The 18645-nt window shown below is 37.5% G+C and overlaps 1 protein-coding gene across 1 annotated transcript in view; it reads left to right on the top strand.

Moving 5' to 3' along the window:
- Positions 1-18645, top strand: part of ATLIG4 (DNA ligase IV) — an 80477-nt gene that overhangs the window by 52117 nt on the left and 9715 nt on the right. The window contains exons 13-20 of the mRNA XM_010275281.3: positions 3197-3321; positions 10309-10343; positions 10443-10501; positions 17051-17134; positions 17297-17392; positions 17491-17539; positions 17969-18056; positions 18315-18521. Coding sequence (XP_010273583.1) covers positions 3197-3321; positions 10309-10343; positions 10443-10501; positions 17051-17134; positions 17297-17392; positions 17491-17539; positions 17969-18056; positions 18315-18521 — 743 coding nt within the window. The remainder of the gene's footprint in view (positions 1-3196; positions 3322-10308; positions 10344-10442; positions 10502-17050; positions 17135-17296; positions 17393-17490; positions 17540-17968; positions 18057-18314; positions 18522-18645) is intronic.

Genomic DNA, 18645 nt, shown 5'->3' with positions numbered 1-18645 from the left:
ACGTCCAGCTACTTTTCTTGCATCAATTTGGTCCAAAAACCTAGAGAAATCACTAGGATTGAACTTGCAATCTTTTGTACCTTTCTTTACCTATTGAAACCAGCTCTGGAGGAGTGTTTTTTTTTTTTTTTCTGGAGAGAACCTCCGTTATCAGGTGAGATAACACCACCATATCTGTGCTGGTTTCTCAAGGATTGGACTAAGCATTACCCAAGGCCGTGCCATCTTCAGTTTTATTGCATTGGGAAGAGAGAGGCTCAGTTTCTTGGGCATGAATACCACCACTATTCTTGCACTTGTGAGGATCTAATATTAAGTATGAATCTAACTTCTGAAAGTTGATATGACTTGGTTCAAATCCCAAGATTGATTTTTGGAGAGAACTTGTTATCTGATATCGATTTAAGCAGTTTTATCTAGCCGATTTGCATGGGTTCTTGAACCCTAATTGGAAATTTTAAAATTGCTGATTCGCTCCTATGTGAATGTCACATCTCTCAAAAAAAGCCTCTGTCAAGCGGAAACCATGATCTTTAGTTTTTCTTTATTTTTGGGAATAAACTCTAGAATTCTTTTTCAGGCATAAAAAATTGATTGAAAATTCTCCAAAAGTACTTGAAAGTCGAAAGTTGAAATCAGGTGATTCAAGAATGGTACAACTAATACTACACAAGTATTATATTTAGTAAAACAAATTACTACTTATAGTAAATTCTATACTGAATGAAGGATATTAAGAACAAATAAGAATTGCAAAAGAAGAAAATAGATGATTAAGAGATTCAAGTGACACATCTTAAGTTAACTAATAGATCATTAGATCTGAAATACCATGCAACATCATGATTGGAGTCATCTTGTTGCTCTAATACCACGTTGTCACTAGTATGGTGAGAGAAGAAAGATGATAGAACAAGGGGATAGAAGTGAAAACATTGGGTCTAAAACTTCTTCATGTCTATGTCTCTCTCTAATGATGGAGTCTCTTTATATTAATATTGTAATTCTCCAAATTACACCTGTAAGTGTTCTGTTGCAAATGCAAGGGGCTAGAAGGGTTAGGGTTAGATGGATATTGCATTAAATAGAATGGAATGGTGAAATAGGATTCATGTAGCTGACCTCATATAGCTGGGATAAGGCTTGGATGATGATAATGATGATGACCCCAATGGGGTGATATTACAATAAAGTCACTGAATATTTTTTAATCCTAGAAGTACCCCCATTTCTCATACTTCTTACAATCTGGAAAACCCAATAGAAATGAGTGCATCTGAGAGAGGACAAAAGCATCCCTGATAACTAAGAAGATGAGGGTATTTAGTAGTGACTTGGTGTAAGTAGAGGGGCCTAAAAGAGCAAAGGGAAGACCAAAGTAGTTGTAGGCTTAAGTGGTAAGAAATGATTCACCAGGCTGAAAGGGGTGTTTGTTTGGAATGGGACCCAACAAAATGGTGAAAAAAAATCCAAGAAATCAATTAAATGGAGTAAAGAGGATCTCTCTCAAGTGACTAAAGCTATGATGTAGTGTTGCATTGCTCACTTGGTTTGGGGTTTTGGTTGGTGTTATCATGTCACATGGGTGTCTTTTGTTGGTATTTGTGGGTTGGTTGAGATTGGGGTTCAGGCGGGGGGTGGTTGAAATTTTTCGGTTTGTGTTTGGGTGGATTGGTTGTGGTGTTTCTAGTTGGAGTTTTTTTAGTTTTTCTTTCTCTTGCGTGATTTCTTATCACCTATCTTGTAATTTCTTTTTTATTTTAATAAAATTTTATTTTTCCTTAAAATAATAAAGTTTAGCAGAAAGCATGGTTCTTGAATTCTTGATCACAATGGTGGGATGAGCCTAGTGGTAGGGGTGTCCACGGTTCGGTTAACCGAACCATGGCCCCTTTTTGTAAACCGAATCGGTGGTACCGGTTTTTTCATTTCGCCAAACCGAAACTGAACAGGTACCACCGGTTAACCGGTCCGCCGGTTTCAGTTGTTGATCGGTTCGGTTCTTTGGTTTTTCGGTTTTTTATATTTATAATATGTATTATATAAATATATGTATAATCTTATATTATAAATAATAAATGATATATAATATATTATAAATATTTTAAAAATATACAATATATTTGTAAATAGATCATTATAAATATAATATAAGTATATATTTATATATAATGAAATATATATTTATATAAATTACATAGAAAATATGTGACATATATTAAAAATATATATAAAATATACATATAAATATATATACCGGTCGGTTCGGTTAACCGTTGGTTTTTTATAGGTTAACCAAAAATCGAACCGGTCCTTCGGTTTTTATAGGTTAACCGCATTTTGCGGTTCAGTTTTCTCGGTTCGGTTCGGTTTTTCGGTTTTTCATGGACACCCCTACCTAGTGGTAAATCGCACCTGCAATAATCTGAATTAAAAGAAAAGAAATACGAGAAAAGGAGATTGAAGAGAGAGAGAGAAGTGATGGAGGAAGAAGATGGAAGAAAAGGAAGAAGAAGAGAGAGTTGTTCTGAAACGTCTCTTCAGCCCCCAATGATCTCTTATATTGTTTTGTTGTAAAAAATAAGGACAATTACATGAGTACCCTTAGTAGGGCGTCCATCGCTAAAGACAGCAATAAAAAACAAGAAAACAGACCCATAACTAAGGCCCACTATATACTAACACAAATCATAAACATAACTTAAAGGAAAACAAAGAAATTATGGTCCATTCAGTCCATTATCTCTACAGGCCTAATACGGTTGACCACAAATAGCCGGAATTAAAGCCGGACTGAGTTAAATATCACTGAGGCCTGAGACTAAATTATTTATCAGTACATCCCCACATATCTCTACACTTTGATCAATCAAATATCACTGAGGCCTGAGACTAAATTATTTATAAGTACATCCCCACATATCTCTACACTTTGATCAATCAAATGGTCTATTAAATAATGTCCTGCATCAATATTACTCTTATCAAGAAATTTGTTGTAATCTTGAATATTATTTTAGTTTATAAATATAGGTTACTAGACATTCTCTTTCACTTGTTTTTGCATAGAAAGCCTATTTTGTACTACTGTTACTTTAGTTACAAATATGTTCTTGTCCAAATGAAAGAAAAGTGTGACCGGTGAAGCTGATAATTTAAAGCTTTACTTTTTCTAATGGATGAAGTTATTTTACAGAGACGAAGGGATTGTTTTGAAAGACCTTGGTTCTAAATGGGAACCTGGGGATCGAAGTGGAAAGTGGTTAAAGCTGAAGCCTGAGTATGTACATGCTAGTTCTGATCTGGATGTCCTGATCATAGGTAAAGATTTTGTCTATTTAATTTCACTTACATTTCATGTACTCTTAATGCATGAAAGCTGTGGCAAAACTTTTTCTAGTATCCATACCTCTAAACTGTGTACTTGTACATATATTTTTTTTGATGAATAATGAGTGAATTTATTAATAGATTAAAAGCATATAAGATACACAGAGAAAGTTCCCAATATGAGGCATGAGATGCAGCCTCGGATTAAAGCAAAAATTACAGTTCAGCCCAAAACATCTGATTCCTATGCACCCCTTGTTTAGCTAATGAATCTGCTAACCCATTTACTGATTTTCTTTCCCATTGGAATTGGACTGACATGTTTGTAGTTAGCCATTTGAATCTTCGTAAAGCCCCTTTATAGGACCAGGCTGTTGTTTCTGGTTCTTTTAACCACTAGATCACCAACTTGGAATCACCTTCAATTAACAACTGTTCACAGTTCAGTTCCTTGGCAAATTCAGCTCCTTGTAGCATTGCTTGAATTTCTGCATTGACTGAGTTCCCCACTCCTAAAGGGGCAGAGTATAAAGCAATGATTAGCCCCTCTGTATTTCTAAACAATGCCCCAACACCAGAAGGATCCGGATTGCCTAAACTGTTGCCATCAAAGTTGAGCTTAACGATACCCTCTTGAGGAGGTTTCCATTCTGCTGATGGTTTAGGTTTTGTACTAGAGCTTTTGGCAACCGCTTCCCAATTTCTCCATAAATCATCAAAGGAGAATGGAGAAAATAGTTCCAGGGTCTTTACCCAATTAATGGCTCTATTAATTAAGCAATCCCATACAATGATCTCGTTCCTCTCCTTCTCATCAAAGATCCAGGCATTTCTTTTTTCCCAAACAGTCCAAACCAGTGCAGCCCTAGCACACCTCCACAAGACTTTACCTCTTTTCTTAGGCCACCTAAAGGTTGTAGGCTCAAATAGATTGCTAACCTATGTTGGCATTGTCCACCTGCATCCAAAGAGATTAAGAAGCTTTTCCCAGAGACCTATAACAAAGGGACAAGATATTAGTAAATGGTAATAGCAAAGTCTGGGTGAGTTAGCCACATATTTTCAAATCTGAAAGGTCTAGGGCCACTTAGAAAGTCTTTCGTCCCAATGGTGACCGGCCAATGATCCGAGGTGGCCCTTGGTAAAGCTCTAGCTAACAATCCTGTCTAATGCACTTCCAATTCAAAGTTAAAAATAAATCTATCTAGTTTGGAGCAACTTGGGGGTTTTGTAGGTTAGACCAGGTGAAAATGGTCTGTTGAAGAGGAAGTTCCATCAATTCACAATCATCAATAAAATCATTGAATTTCCTCATGCTTGTCTTGACCAATTAGTTGGGGTTATTTGTCTCGTTTGTGAATCTAACCACATTAAAGTCACCACCTAAACACCATGGTCCATCCCACAACCATCTAATGTCGTAAAGCTCTTCCTACATTAAACCTTTATCTCTATATTTGTTGGGACCATAGACATTAGATAGAACCCAAGTAAACCCATCTTCCAAAACTTTGAACTTCAGAGAGATTGAGAAGCAACCTATTAACTCCTTCACTGGTTCCACCACTTCCTTCCTCCACATTGTCACAATCCCCCTAGAGGCCCCCTACGAGGGCATAAAGGACCAACCTATCCCTCTAGAGCTCCACACACTTCTCACCCATCTTGTATCTAGGATTTCCAATTTTGTTTCTTGTGGCATTACTATATCTGGACACTCTTTTCTGAGAAGATCCTTTATTACCCTTCTTTTCTTAGCACTGCCTAAGCCTTTGACATTCCAGCTCAATATCTTCGTATCAAAATTCAACTTAGTCCCCACTCAAATAATCCCCTATTTTGGACCCTTCCGTCTCTGCCCCCTCACACTAAATTCAAGATCAGCTGTAACATCAGATTTTAGTTTCTCTACCATTGTCATTTTTTGTTAGACAGTGTATGCTCTTAGCTCCAGTCAGATTGATGTACAAATACATTTATTTTAAATGAGTAATGGTACATTTATTGTTTCATGTTGATATTGGTATGTTTCTGTGAAATTACCACTTAAACCGGACACTTATGAGACTTGTGTTAGTTTAGAATGTTAGACGTTGGATAGACTTGGGGAGTTTATCCTGCCAAGGCTGACACTGATGTGTTGCCAAAGAAGTTGGAGTAGCTTGTCTCAACTGCTAGGGTTAGACCCAAAGCACATGTAGTGTGTGTTTGGTTGAATCACTGAACCCGAACTATTTTCCAGTTATGCCCTAGACCTTAGGGATTGATGGGCAAAACTAGAAAGTTACACATGACCCCTAGACTTGATTATGCTACTGCAATAGGTGTTGGATTGGGTTGTCTTTGATATGCCAATAAGTGAGATCCACTAAGGGTCAAAACCTGGGGATGTTGGGGCAGTTTGAGAATTCACTTGAGTGTGTGGTCATAGTGATAGGATCGACCCCTTTGTCAGACAAAGTGAATGATAGGTCTTACACTCTCTTTGATGGAAACCTAAATTTCTAGCAGTGGATTTCAACTGTGTTTGAGATTTGGTTTTGCAAAATATATTTATATGATATATATATTATGTTTTATGAAAAAATTTTGCAAAAGGTTTTAATTATCGGGATCCATCCGAGCAGAGAGTGTGACTGTACTTTGCAACCAGTGGAGAGGTCCTTCCCTGTTGGGCAGTGTTTGATCTTTATGGGCTAAGAGGTTAAGTGTAAGAGACCATTAAGGGCTGATTACCTGATGGGCATTATCTTACTTAAATCCATTATCCTTGGGTCTTCATAGGATGGTTGAATTCAAGGATCATTTAAGTGTAAATGTTGGGCCCATATTGAGCCTATAGTGATGTGCTCAGGGGTTCACTGCGTTTAGCAGTGAATTCAGCCAAGCCTCTTCACAGAGGCTGGGCCGAACCAATGTGGGCTTATGTGAGGTCATTGTGGGGTCCCACGCCATACAAATTAAGCCTAAGTTGGCCTTGCAACACTCTTGGGTCGTGAGCCTTATAGCTGATGGGCCTAAGGCCCATAATTAATATGATTGATTAAGCCGTCACATGGCAGCTTAAGTTGTCATGTGACATGGGGTGAATCTGGGTTTGGATCTGGGTATGGAGCATCTAATCTTATAAGAAGATAAGGCATATCTCTAATTAGAGTCCAGATCTGATTTAGATCTGGATTATCTCCTAATTAGATTAGGAGATAACTCCATAAGAGATTATAAAAGAGGAGGGGGCGGACTAATCCAAGACAACTTCATAATTTTGCAGTTTCTGGTTCTCTCTACACCCTTTTGTCTCCCAGTTTTTTCCCAATTCCCAGTTCGACCTCAGCTATCTAGGACTGATATAGATCAGTTTTTCCTCTTATTTTTGCAAGAAAAATTCAGGGGATATTAGGCTCAACTTCCTTAGTTCGATCCAAGCAGTTGGGTTGCAATTTTGCTGAAAACCGTGTTGCTGAATCAGCAAATATGGCTTTAGGACTGATTTGGGTGTGAACTTCCACCTTGGGATCTGCGTTTGTGGTATCCATATCAGGTATAAATCCCCCTCTTTGATTGGTTTCAAATATGGCCCTGTTCAGTGCAAGACCGACCCTGAAAAATGCAGTTTTTTAAAATATAGGGAATTCGATTCTAGAAGGATTTGGAAATTTTTGAAATTTTGCCCAGCCATCTAACCTGGTTTGGCCATTCATATGATGGATCTTAACGGTTCCAACATTTTTCTCTTCCTTTGATCAGTTGACTCTTTTTTCCCTTTCCTTTTGGCATAGGTTGTAATGTTTTCTACCTCTCTCAACTTTAACCCCATCACTTGTACAAGATCTGTCACCGGTTCCTTTTCCTTTTCATTTGTCCCTTCATCTACCCTCCCTTTCCTCTGTGAGACATCCTGTACACCCAAATCCCCTGCATTTTCTTCAGTTATAGCCTCCTTTTGCAGGTCCTCAAAATATTCACACACCAGTCCCCAAATTTTTTCACCAAGTTCCTTCCATTCATTGTCCTCACTCCTTGCTCCAGCTTCACCCCTCAAGTCTTGCATACCTTGCACGCTATCCTTTTTCGGCTTCATAGGCAATGGCTGGGGCTGAGCGAATTCTGTTACAGGCACAGTAAACTCGTTAGTGCTCTTAAACTTAAATGCAGATGTACTTTCCGAGGGGAGCTCTGTAGGAGAATCACAATTTCTTGGATTAGAATTCAATCCAAAAGGGTCTGTTTCCACTCTTGTAACAAGAGGCCTGGTACTGATCTGGACAATGGAACTTGGCGGCTGAACTTGGTTTTCACTCAAAATTCCCGGCGGTGTACCTCCACTTTGCAGTAAGGTAAGTTATTAGCCATTAACAAAACATCCTGCACCTGCTCAATCTCCGGGGTCACTTTGAAGTCTGCTGGTTACCTTTGCTCATAGCAATTTCTTCTCCCCTACCTCCTTCCATCGAAGCCTCAGAAAAAATAGGTACAGTCGAGCTTGTTAGGTTCTTTGAACAGTCTTCTTCATCAAACTCCTGAAACAGTTGTTCTGTCAAAACTTTCATCTTTGAGGAACCCACTGTTTCTTATCAGGTAAACACTTCCAATGCTTGAGGTCTCTGCGTTTTGCATCTTCAGAGTCTGAACCTTCATCGCCTGATGAAAAAATGTCTTCCTCAATAGATTTATCGGCAAAGCATTTTCTACTTCTTGGATTACGACATTCTGGAGACTGCACCATTGTCACTGTAACTGGTCTCCAGCTTAAGCTCGTTTGCCGCTGCAAGACGTTCGGCTATGCTCCATGTCGTGGGGAGGACGATGATGGACCATAGTTAGTGTCCATCGTCGGCCTTACTAAAGCCCACATGTGACTGCTTAAAAGGTTACCTGACCCTGCCCCATTAAGTTTTGGCCCATTTGGCCCATGATGACCATTTACATTAAATTCCTGGCCCGGCCCCTTTTCTAGCCTCTGGGCTTCATCCTCTTCAAGTCTGTACCCACTCGAACCCCCTGACATGTTGACAGTCATCAGCCCATGTGGTTTATTTATAAGGCCCAGCAATTCCCCTTCTTTACTCGTTCCCACATGGCCCACTCTACTCTCACCCACCTAGCCATCCACTAAAATGTCAAATTTCTTTTTGCTAATGTCTTGAGCCATATCAAGCTCTGTCTTTTGGCGGTTCAGGTTCTTTCAATGAAACCCTGTAGCCCAAATGTCTGCCCCAAGCTACCACTTGTCAGTACCTTGGCATAAGATTTGGACCCCATCTCCCCAATCTTCCCTCCTATTTGTTCTCCTGTTTTATCCTCTGACACCTTCTCTCCCCTGATAGAGAAAGTCTTCAAAACCTCTAAGACCTCTTTCCAACCAGTCATTTGTTTTCCTTCTGGGAAACAGACCATTTGCCTGCCTGTGTTCCCAAAAAGCACCACTAGCACCAAAAATCTTCCTTTAGCATTCTTCTTTCTGCTACATATCTCCTACTACGACCTTCTATTGATCCTTTACGTTCCAGCTTCGAACTTAGTTTAATTGCTTCTTCCAAGAATGTCCTGAACCACACTATCACTTCATCTCCTACCAGGAATACCATAGCCATTTTCATTTCTCTGATTTTAATGGCCACTTCCCCCCCTCACTCTGAAACTTTCCAAGAGGAACTGTTTTGCTTCAACCTTCAGAACCCTTCTCCATTGTGCTGCCTGTACGAACTTACCTTTCTCCATGGTGCTTAACACCTCCAGGAAAACAAGAGGAAGAAACTCCGACGTCCTGTGTACTTGTATCTTTTATCTGGGGAAAATTATAGAGGATAGGGATTTATGCCATGTTTGATTTAGATTCTAATTTTGCTATTATTGCAAATTCTTTCTAGAATGGAATTCTATTTCTGGCTAAAAACAAAACGGCCAGAAATGATGGAGAGAAAATAGCGAACAGTGCTTGGTTCATCTTTTCAGATAACGAAAGTTCTTTGCTAAAGAAACAAAAGGAATGGGAAATATGTTTTGGTTCAAGTAAAGCTAGTAGATAACCCATGCTAAACACATGCATAATAATATAAACAAAGTTCCATATAATTTTTATCTTATTTATGCCACCAATTAACCAGTTTAATTCAACCAGCTGAACTGTTGACATATAATTTTTATCTTATTTATGACACCAATTAACCAGTTTAATTCAACCAGCTGAACCGTTGACATAGAACCCACTTGTTTCTTCTTAATATGCAAAAAGGGTGTTGAGTGAACTAGAATTTCCTGGAGAGAGAAAGAGAGTTAAGGGGTAGTGAGCTCGAGAGTGAAGTTAGTATTGTTTCCTTGTTGTTTGGGTGTTCTGCCACCCTTTTATAGGCATTTTTCACTCAGACTGCACTTGATTCTAGGAATATTTTGTTGTCAGAAAAGCGCCTTAGTTAGTTATCCCAACTTAGAGTAGGCGGTTGCAAGTGGAGCACACAGGAACTTGGTAGCAAATAGCGTGTTTTTTTTTAGCCTCTCATTCAGTCCTGCCCCGTTTCACCTCTCCATATATTACTTTGCTGAATGAGAACACTTAAAGTTTGTGCTTCACAAAGTTTCAGAGGTCCAGGCACCTGCTTTGTAGGAGTTGAGTGACTTAAGATGATGCTTTGTAGGAGTTGAGTGACTTAAGATGATGCTTTGCAAGGCTATTTTGCCGACCGATAGTTTGGGCATGTCCATGCCCTTACCCAAGGATTTTAGTATGGCTTGGGGCTAAGTTTTGTTGTGTCAGTGTATATGTTCTTATTTTAACAGAGTGCTTTTTGCCAAGTTTCTTCTTTGGTGTTATTTCCTTTTGAGTCTTTTTTTTTCGTGGTTGGGCCAGAATGTCCATTTATGTCATGTAAATTGTCTTTAACAAGAAAATACAATATGATGCATTATTTGGTGGAGTTTATATTATTCTTTACATTATTCTGACCTAACTTGCTGTTGTCATTTCCTGCCAATTAATAGGAGGATATTATGGCTCTGGACGTCGTGGAGGCGATGTTAGTTTTCTACTGTGCTTGCAAACCTGTTGCTCTTCTCTCTGCTATTTTGTGGTTTCAGTAGAAGTAACTCTAGAATTTATTGCTGATTGATTTCAGGTGGCTCAGTTTTTGTTGGGTCTTGCAGAGCGTTCTGCACCAAATGTCTATCCGAGACGGTAATTTATTTTTTGTACCAATTACATGTTTCCACTGGGCAAGATAATCTGTGCTTTGGAAGCTTAAAGCTGTTGCCCTCAAAAAAATTCAGGGCTGAATGTACAACTTATGATACTTAGATACCTATACTCGGGTGCTATAGTTTATTGCATACTTCATTTTCTGGTGTAAATTTGTATCTGATACCTTGTCCATCCCAGGGTGATTACTTGGTGTAATGGTAAAATCTCGGGCTGGCAAGAGTGAGAATGTGAGTTTGAGTCTGAGTGGTCACTTTGTGCAAAAAAATGCCAAAGGTAAGGACTGTGTCCAGTCTACCCCTCCCAAGGAATTGGGATTTTCTCTTCATAGCACACCTCATGCCGATCTACTGTATTGGGAACATCTCCCATGAATAATAACACATGAGTATGGGAGATGTTCCAGATGTGTGGTTGGATCGTGTTGTGAGGTTGGTGTGAGGAGTGCTCTGTGGGGAGCAGATCCGGACTCCCTCCCAAGACCCTGATACCTGGAACCAACATTGTGTAATGACCTATTTATACCTTCTCCAGCCCAAGTGCTATACTAAGAGTCCTTGCCATACCACTAGGGTGGATGGTGCAACTTTGGTCAGGTTGAGTTGGCAATTATTTTTTTCTTTTAATTTTTCAATGGTATCAAATCCTAATGCAAGCCTGATGTAGTTGGAGTGCTTCAAGTCGGGCAACCTGACTTGAAGCCCTAAGTGGACAGAACCATTTCTTTTAGGGTGATCCAAATTCAATCCGCTTATGGTTGGATCAAATATGGATCCACCCCTATCCAATCTGATATAATTTGATTTGATTCAATTTAAATGTGTTCATGTATTCTTAAAATTTATTTTGTATCTATTAGTAAAGTTGGTTTGAAATTTGTGTTTTTACTAAATTATCATTGGTTCAAGTTTCATACAAGTAATTTTCACTTCATTTTGTTCATGAAATACAATATCAGTGTCATTTTTAATTCACTTAATAAATGTTTAATATTTTGATCACTGTTTAGTTTAATTTATTTATACTATTCAATATCCAATTGCAATCCGAATTTGACTCAAATCCAATAAAAATTTGATGGACAAGATCTGATTTGATTTTTTTAGCAATAACTACAGCTTTCATTACATTATAGAATTAAGAGGTGTGTACAATATAAATCTACAAAGATTGAGAGATCAACCATCTTATCTCCCCCCAAAATTTCTTTTTAGAATTGTGCCCAGAACATTAATTGTCTTTCTGCCCCTTTCTTAGATAAAGCATCTACCATGGAGTTGGCAGTCCTCTTAACCAATTTGAATTTGAATATTAATTAATCAATTTGAGTCTAATTATATCCAATCCAATTTGATCGATATGCATCCCTAATTTCTTTCATTACTTGCACAGATAACAAAACTCAATTGCTTGTTGAAGTTTGGACATTGTGAACTGATCCTACTTTATTCTTTTATTTGTGCTAAAAAAAAATCAACTTAAGTTGTAAGTGGTACTTATACACAATGTCTACAGGATGACACTTGTGTCTGGAGATCCCCTTCTAGCACAGAAATAAAGAAAAATAAAGAAAACAAAGCTGTGAAGAAGAATAAAAACTCTTAAAGCTGTTAGCCCCTCTTTAATGGGAAATATACATTTACAAGAATGCCCATAAACCAATAAAAAGGCTATACTACCCTTTCTGATGTCAACGTATAAATGTCTATTTACCCTTCCCAACACTCTCCCTCAATCTGAGCATAAATGTTAGTTGTGCCCAGCTTGCCTATACTGTCAAACAACTTTGACTTCTGACACTCAGTAAAGATAACAACTACTTGTTCATTAGGCGCAGAAGAAGATCAAAGTGTAATGTAAAAGATGAGGAAATCAAGTAAAGATGGAAAATCTATTTTGAAAATTTATCAAATGAATAGTATGTAGAGGAAGCTAATGGAGGAGAGACTAGTATATCAACTATGAGGTGAAAGAGGCACTAAATAAGATGAAAGGAAAAGCATTAGGACCTGATGGGATTCCAATAGAATTATGAAAAAGTATGGAAGGGATATGCTTATTATGGCTAAGGTTTTCAATAAGATAATGTACAGAAGGAAGATGCCTGATGATTGGAAAAGCTCATGAGCCACACTATGGAACTTTGTGAGAGAATAGTTGAGCAAAGGGTACAACATGAAACAAGTATATCAAGGGACCAATTTGGGTTATGCCAGGGGGATCAACAATGGAAGCTATCCTTCTTTTTAAGTTGATTGATAGCGATGTTCATAGAGAAAAAGAGAGATGTCCATATGGTGTTCATGTAGAGAGATATATTGTATTTGATTGTATTTGGGTTTTCTTTTAGGGAGGGTGTTGGAGGTTATAGGGGTATATTTGTAATGTTGATAAACTTTAGTGACTTATATGTATTTATGGGAGGAAGAAGCGCCAGCGTGAAATTCTGATATAATTGGGTGTTTTGCTTATTTAAGCCATTGGTTGTGTGGGATTAAGGTTGAGTGAGAGTGTTCATTATGTTGTGAGTCTGTAGAGAGGTCAGTCTTGTATCTCTTGTTCTCATAGTTAATATTTTTTCCCTCTCTTCCCGTGGATGTAGGCTACCAAGCCGACTACATTAGATCTTGGTGTTTTCTCTATTTTAATCATCAATCCTTTTGTAGTGAGAATGAGCTGAATGGGCCCTAGTGTTCTTTATTTCTTTTAACTAGTGTTTAAAAGTTATGTTTCTTAGTTATGGGCTCTTATGGGCCTTCTTTTATTTTCTTTAATTATTTCTTCAGTGCTGGCCACCCCATTAAGGGCATCCAAGTAATTGTACTCAGACATAGAATTGTTAATAAAAGTGTTGAAAGGGTGGTAGAGAGTGGTTTGAATTCTTCTTTTCTCTCTTCCCTTCTTTTCTTCTTCCACAACCTATTGTTGAAACTTCTTTTCTTCTTCTTTCTCTCTCTCTTTTCTTCTTTTTTTTTTTGCATTATTTGAATTATTGTAGGTGTAATTTTCAACTTGGTATTAGAGCAGGTTCTCACTTTCGACTTTTTTCTCCTTTCTTTGCCCATACATAGTGTGTATGGAGAACTGATTGGTTGATCAATCAGCTACTTATGCAGCCTAGTTAGGAAGGTTTTTGGAGGTTTTTCATCCTTAGTTGAAGCCCAAGGCAGGTTCTTGGAGATTTCTCCCGAAGACCCTAGATAACTGGAGAAACCTTATTATAGGTCGTAGAGACAGTTTGAACTAGGTGCTTGGGGATTAGAGGTAAGCCTTTTGATTTCTATTAGGGGCTCTGGAAGGGGTGGTTGAAGTTTCTCTCTTTCTCCCTATCTCGCAGGACCCTATGAAACCCTAATTTTTTTTTTTTTTTTTTTGGGGGGGGGGGAGGGGTGAGAGGTTGTTCTTTGCTTAGAGCAGTAAATATAGCCTAGTAAAGCCCTAATTTGATTTTCGTTTGCATCCGTTTATTCAATGGAGCAAATTGGAGGAGAGACCAAATATTCCATAGATTCCAGGTTTGGACATGGGGGGGTCAGTGGAGAATCTTTTTGTGGCTGTGACTACTATGAAGCTAGATGGGACCAATTATTTAGCTTGGTCTCAATCTATTAAGATACATGTGTGTAGTAGAGAGAAATGGGGTTATGTTACTGAGAGCAAAAAGAAATCGGAGGAGGATGATCCTACCTATGAAAGGTTGATGCAGGAAAACTACACAGTAGTGGATTGGTTAGTGAATTCTATCCAACCACACATTAGTCAGCATTACCTATGAGTGGAAAATACAAAAGAAGTGTGGGATAGTGTCACAAAGACCTATTCCCAAAAGCTTAATGTTGTTCGGGCCTACAAATTGAAGCATGATGTGAATAATCTTAGACAGGGGGTGAAGCCCTTAGCAGTCTACTTCTCTATGCTGAAATCTCTTTGGCAAGAGATTGATCAGATAGAGACTATTGTTTGGGGTTGCACAAAGGATGCAGAAACATATAGGGTTGGTGGCGAGAAATCGGGTCTTTGAGATCCTCACTAGACTCAACTCGGAGAATGATATTGTGAGGCGGAATGCTTTAGCAAAGGATGAAGTGACTTTGTCTCAGGCATATGCTATGGTGAGTAGTGAGGAGAGCAGAAGATAGGTTCAGTCTGTTGATCCACAGGTTGATCACTATGCTAATGCGGGGATGGCCGCCAAGTAATTGTACTCAGACTTAGAATTATTAATAAAAGTGATGAAAGGGTGCTAGAGAGAGGTTCGAATTCTTCATTTCTCTCTTCCATTCTTTTCTTCTTCCACAACCTATTGCTGAAACTTCTTTTCTTCTTCTTTCTCTTTCTCTCTTTTCTTCTTTTCTTGCATTATTTGAATTACTGTAGGTGTAATTTTCAACTCCTTTATTTTAAGTTGGTATCATAGGCAGAAAAATTTGCATCTCTTCTCTTTTGAAACTGTCAAGGTAAGGGCTAGTAGTCCATATAGGGGTGATACAAGGCTTTGACTATGGGGTGATATGGGGATTGGCTGTGGGAACCATACTACTTGATCAATGATGTTTTAAGGGAGTTTTTTATATTGATTGGAGGCCAGAGATCAGAGATTGGTATCCACTTGAGGGGGAGGGTAAAGATTATGAAGTTCTTTTTATCTTTTGCTATTTCTTATTAAAGAAGAAAACAGTAGAAGAGAAGAAATAGAGAGATAGACAAAGAGTTCGTGGAGAATATAAGCAATTGATAGTGAGACTATGGTAGGACCACTCCCTAACCTATAAATACTTAAAAACAAGTATAATAACAATACTGATCCTCTCATAAATAAGAAGTAACAAAAGATAAAAAGAAAAAAAAAAAACTTCTTTATCTCTACAGCTATAAAGCTGAAATGAGTGGTAAATATGCAAAATATGTCTAAGGAACCTTTCAAATCCAACCAACCTGCCCAGGCCCAACGAAGTCTGGGCCCAGCTTGAGTTGTTGTGTTTAACTCAGGTTGAGCTTGGGTTGGTAAACTCAGGCTTTGACCTCAGGTTCGGTCAGTCCTGAGCTGAGGTCTAATCCCAGCCCAACCCAGCCAACTCAAACTTGTAGTTTAGTCATTTAATAATCAATACAATTTTACATCAAGTGTATGTCTTCTCTCCATTTTTTACCTTCACAATGTACTTATCACAATGTATTATATGTGTGTACATGCAAACAAGGTTTAAAATGTTGGTCATCTAACTATAGGAAACATATTGAAAATGTCAGAAATATCGTGTGGAACTATTGTAAAAATTATAGACGTGGCACATTGTAAAATATGCAAAAATATAGAATGATATTTTATGAAATAATAAAACAAGCATAGGCATGGATTTTTAAATTTTTATCTTGTTTCAAATCATTAAACAACGCTAAGAAACTAAGGTTATAGACAAAATATTTGTTCTAAAGTTGTCCTGTAAACCTATTACAGATCAACCAAATAATCTATTACACAAAAAAAAAAAAAACTAATATTTAACTTCATGTTTGAAATGAATATTGAACTAGCTCAAAGTGGTAATAATATAAGTTTGGTGGGCAATGACATTGTTACTCCACATATCTACAATATTGTTACCAATTTATGTTATAACAATATCTCTTGTACTCCATGTACTGCTGGTAGTGTTCACTGGGGAATATGTTGATTCCAATAAGATTTCATGTTGCTAACCATGAAGTGGAAATGGAAATATGTCGTGGAAACTATCTCTTGTACTCGACATAGTGCTAGTAGTGTTCATTGGGGAATATGTCGATTCTGGTAGACTTTTTGTGTCACTACCCATGAAAATGGAAATATGTAGTCGAAACATTATGGAGTTTAGGGACATTAGTACCATAGTACTTCTGCTTCATTTGATATATTTTTTGTTCTCTTGGTAATGAACAATGCTTTATATCAACTATATTAGGTTGGCTACATGAATCCTGTTCTACCATTCTACTCTGTTCAATGCAAATATCTATTGTTAAACCGTGGGCCTTCAAATCATTTCTTAGTGCTTTACCCATGTCCTTATTGGCTTGTCCTGGGCTCTTCTAGACCCTGTAATTTGCTATTATGTTCTTTCTTCCTACTTTGGTAGCTGGTCTTTGGCACTCATGATGAAAACATTCTCTGTCTATTTTCCCTCTTTTTGTGACATATTGTTTCTGCTCTTAGATTTCCATAAATATGCTCATTTCTGATGCTATGGTTTCTAATTTTGAACTCCATCTCAAATTTGCGTCTTTGCTACATGTTTTGTGACTATCCAATAATGCCACACAACATTGCTGGTCTTATAATGATTTAATGAAATTTCCTTCTGGCTTAAGTGGTATTCTGTGATTATAATCTCATTAGAAATTTAGTTGGCAATTTTGTTGAACTACTTAGTCCTGATTTATTGAAGAACATAATTTTCATTTAACTTCTTAATTTACCTTCTTATATATTTGTATGGCTCACTAAAGTTGGGCATCTACTAATGATACTATTTATATCTTTCCATGCAGATTTATTTCGTTTTGTAGAGTGGGTTCCGGTCTCTCTGATGATGAGCTGAATGCTCTTCTTACAAAATTGAAGCCTTATTTCAGGTAATCTTTTTCAAGCATTTGATTTCTATTCCTCAGAGCAGGGTTAAAATGTTAAATTTTTTTCTTTTTTCAGGGGTGGGAAAGTGGGGGCATACACACACACACACACTTACACATAACATTATTGTAAATAATATTAAACTGAAAAATCTGTTTTGGCAGGAAAAATGAATATCCAAAGAAGTCTCCACCAAGCTTTTATGAAGTTACAAATAATTCAAAGGAGAGGCCAGATGTTTGGATTGATAGCCCTGAAAAGTTAGCAGCCTTTCAATGTTATTACTTTCTGTAAAATTACAAAATATATGCATTTTTTCCATATATATATATATATATAACGACTTTCTCTTTTACAGGTCAGTAATACTTTCAATCACTAGTGATATCCGAACAATTAGGTCAGAGGTACAGTTGGAACAATAGTGTAATTCCTTTTTGTCTGTCTTATACATATACAGGCCTGCTACTCAGGTTGCTGTCTAAGCTTTCCTAAATGACTAAACTATCTAATAATTTTCGATGATGTAATTTTCCTGTCTTCCTCTTCCCACCCTATATATTCATGGCACATGTTTTAGCCCAAAAGACCTTGTTTTGCCATGTTTTTATTATTAATAATAAAAATTTCAAATGGCTAATATTAGTTGGGAAAACTACAAGACAAAGTGGGATATATGGGTGATGATGACTGGAAGATTAAACATGTGGAAAATCTAGTGTCCCTACTTGGTGAATAGTTTGGATTGACCACATCATACATATCAAGACAGACTTTTTTAATTTCTTTGGCTGGTTATTTTCTATAATAAACTGATCTAATGTTCTTTCATCTAGGTATTTGCCGCACCGTATAGTTTGAGATTCCCCCGTATTGACCGGGTGAGATATGACAAACCTTGGCACGAATGCCTTGATGTGCAATGTAAGGAGACTTTTATTTCTAAATGGGCTTCCAGTTGCTCTGTAGGTCTGATCAACAAGATTATAAGCCTCAAATTGTGGTTATCATCCCATCTATATCTATCTAGTTAATTTATTGGATATCATTCTTATGATGTTGATGCCTGACAAATCATGGAAAAAAGTTCCTCATGTTCTTTTGAGGATTTCTCTTTGATTTAATTCACTTGATATGGAAGGAGCTTCTTTGATCTAAAATATATGTTTCTTTCAATCTCAGCTTTTGTGGACTTGGTACAGTCTAGTAATGGCAACACCCAGAGGGGAACAGATTATGGATGCTTACAAGATAGTAAACCAAAACACACAAAATCCTCACAATTGGGTGAGAGGAAAAAGAATGTTTCTATTGTCCCTTCACATTTTGTTCAGACAGATACATCTGGTGTTAAAGAGGAGACTCTTATATTTGCAAACATCATGTTTTGTATCCTATGGATTTTAGCAATATTATTTGTTTTTTTTTTTCACTCTACTGTGTCTGTAAGATGTTGGCACTATAGTTGCATTTATTTGTAACTCAGTTACATACTTGGAGTCATAAAGGAGAA

This window comes from Nelumbo nucifera, chromosome 8, assembly GCF_055504915.1.
Source record: "Nelumbo nucifera cultivar China Antique chromosome 8, China Antique-T2T, whole genome shotgun sequence".
Classification (NCBI taxonomy): domain Eukaryota; kingdom Viridiplantae; phylum Streptophyta; class Magnoliopsida; order Proteales; family Nelumbonaceae; genus Nelumbo; species Nelumbo nucifera.
This window is presented reverse-complemented; position numbering and strand designations above follow the sequence as displayed.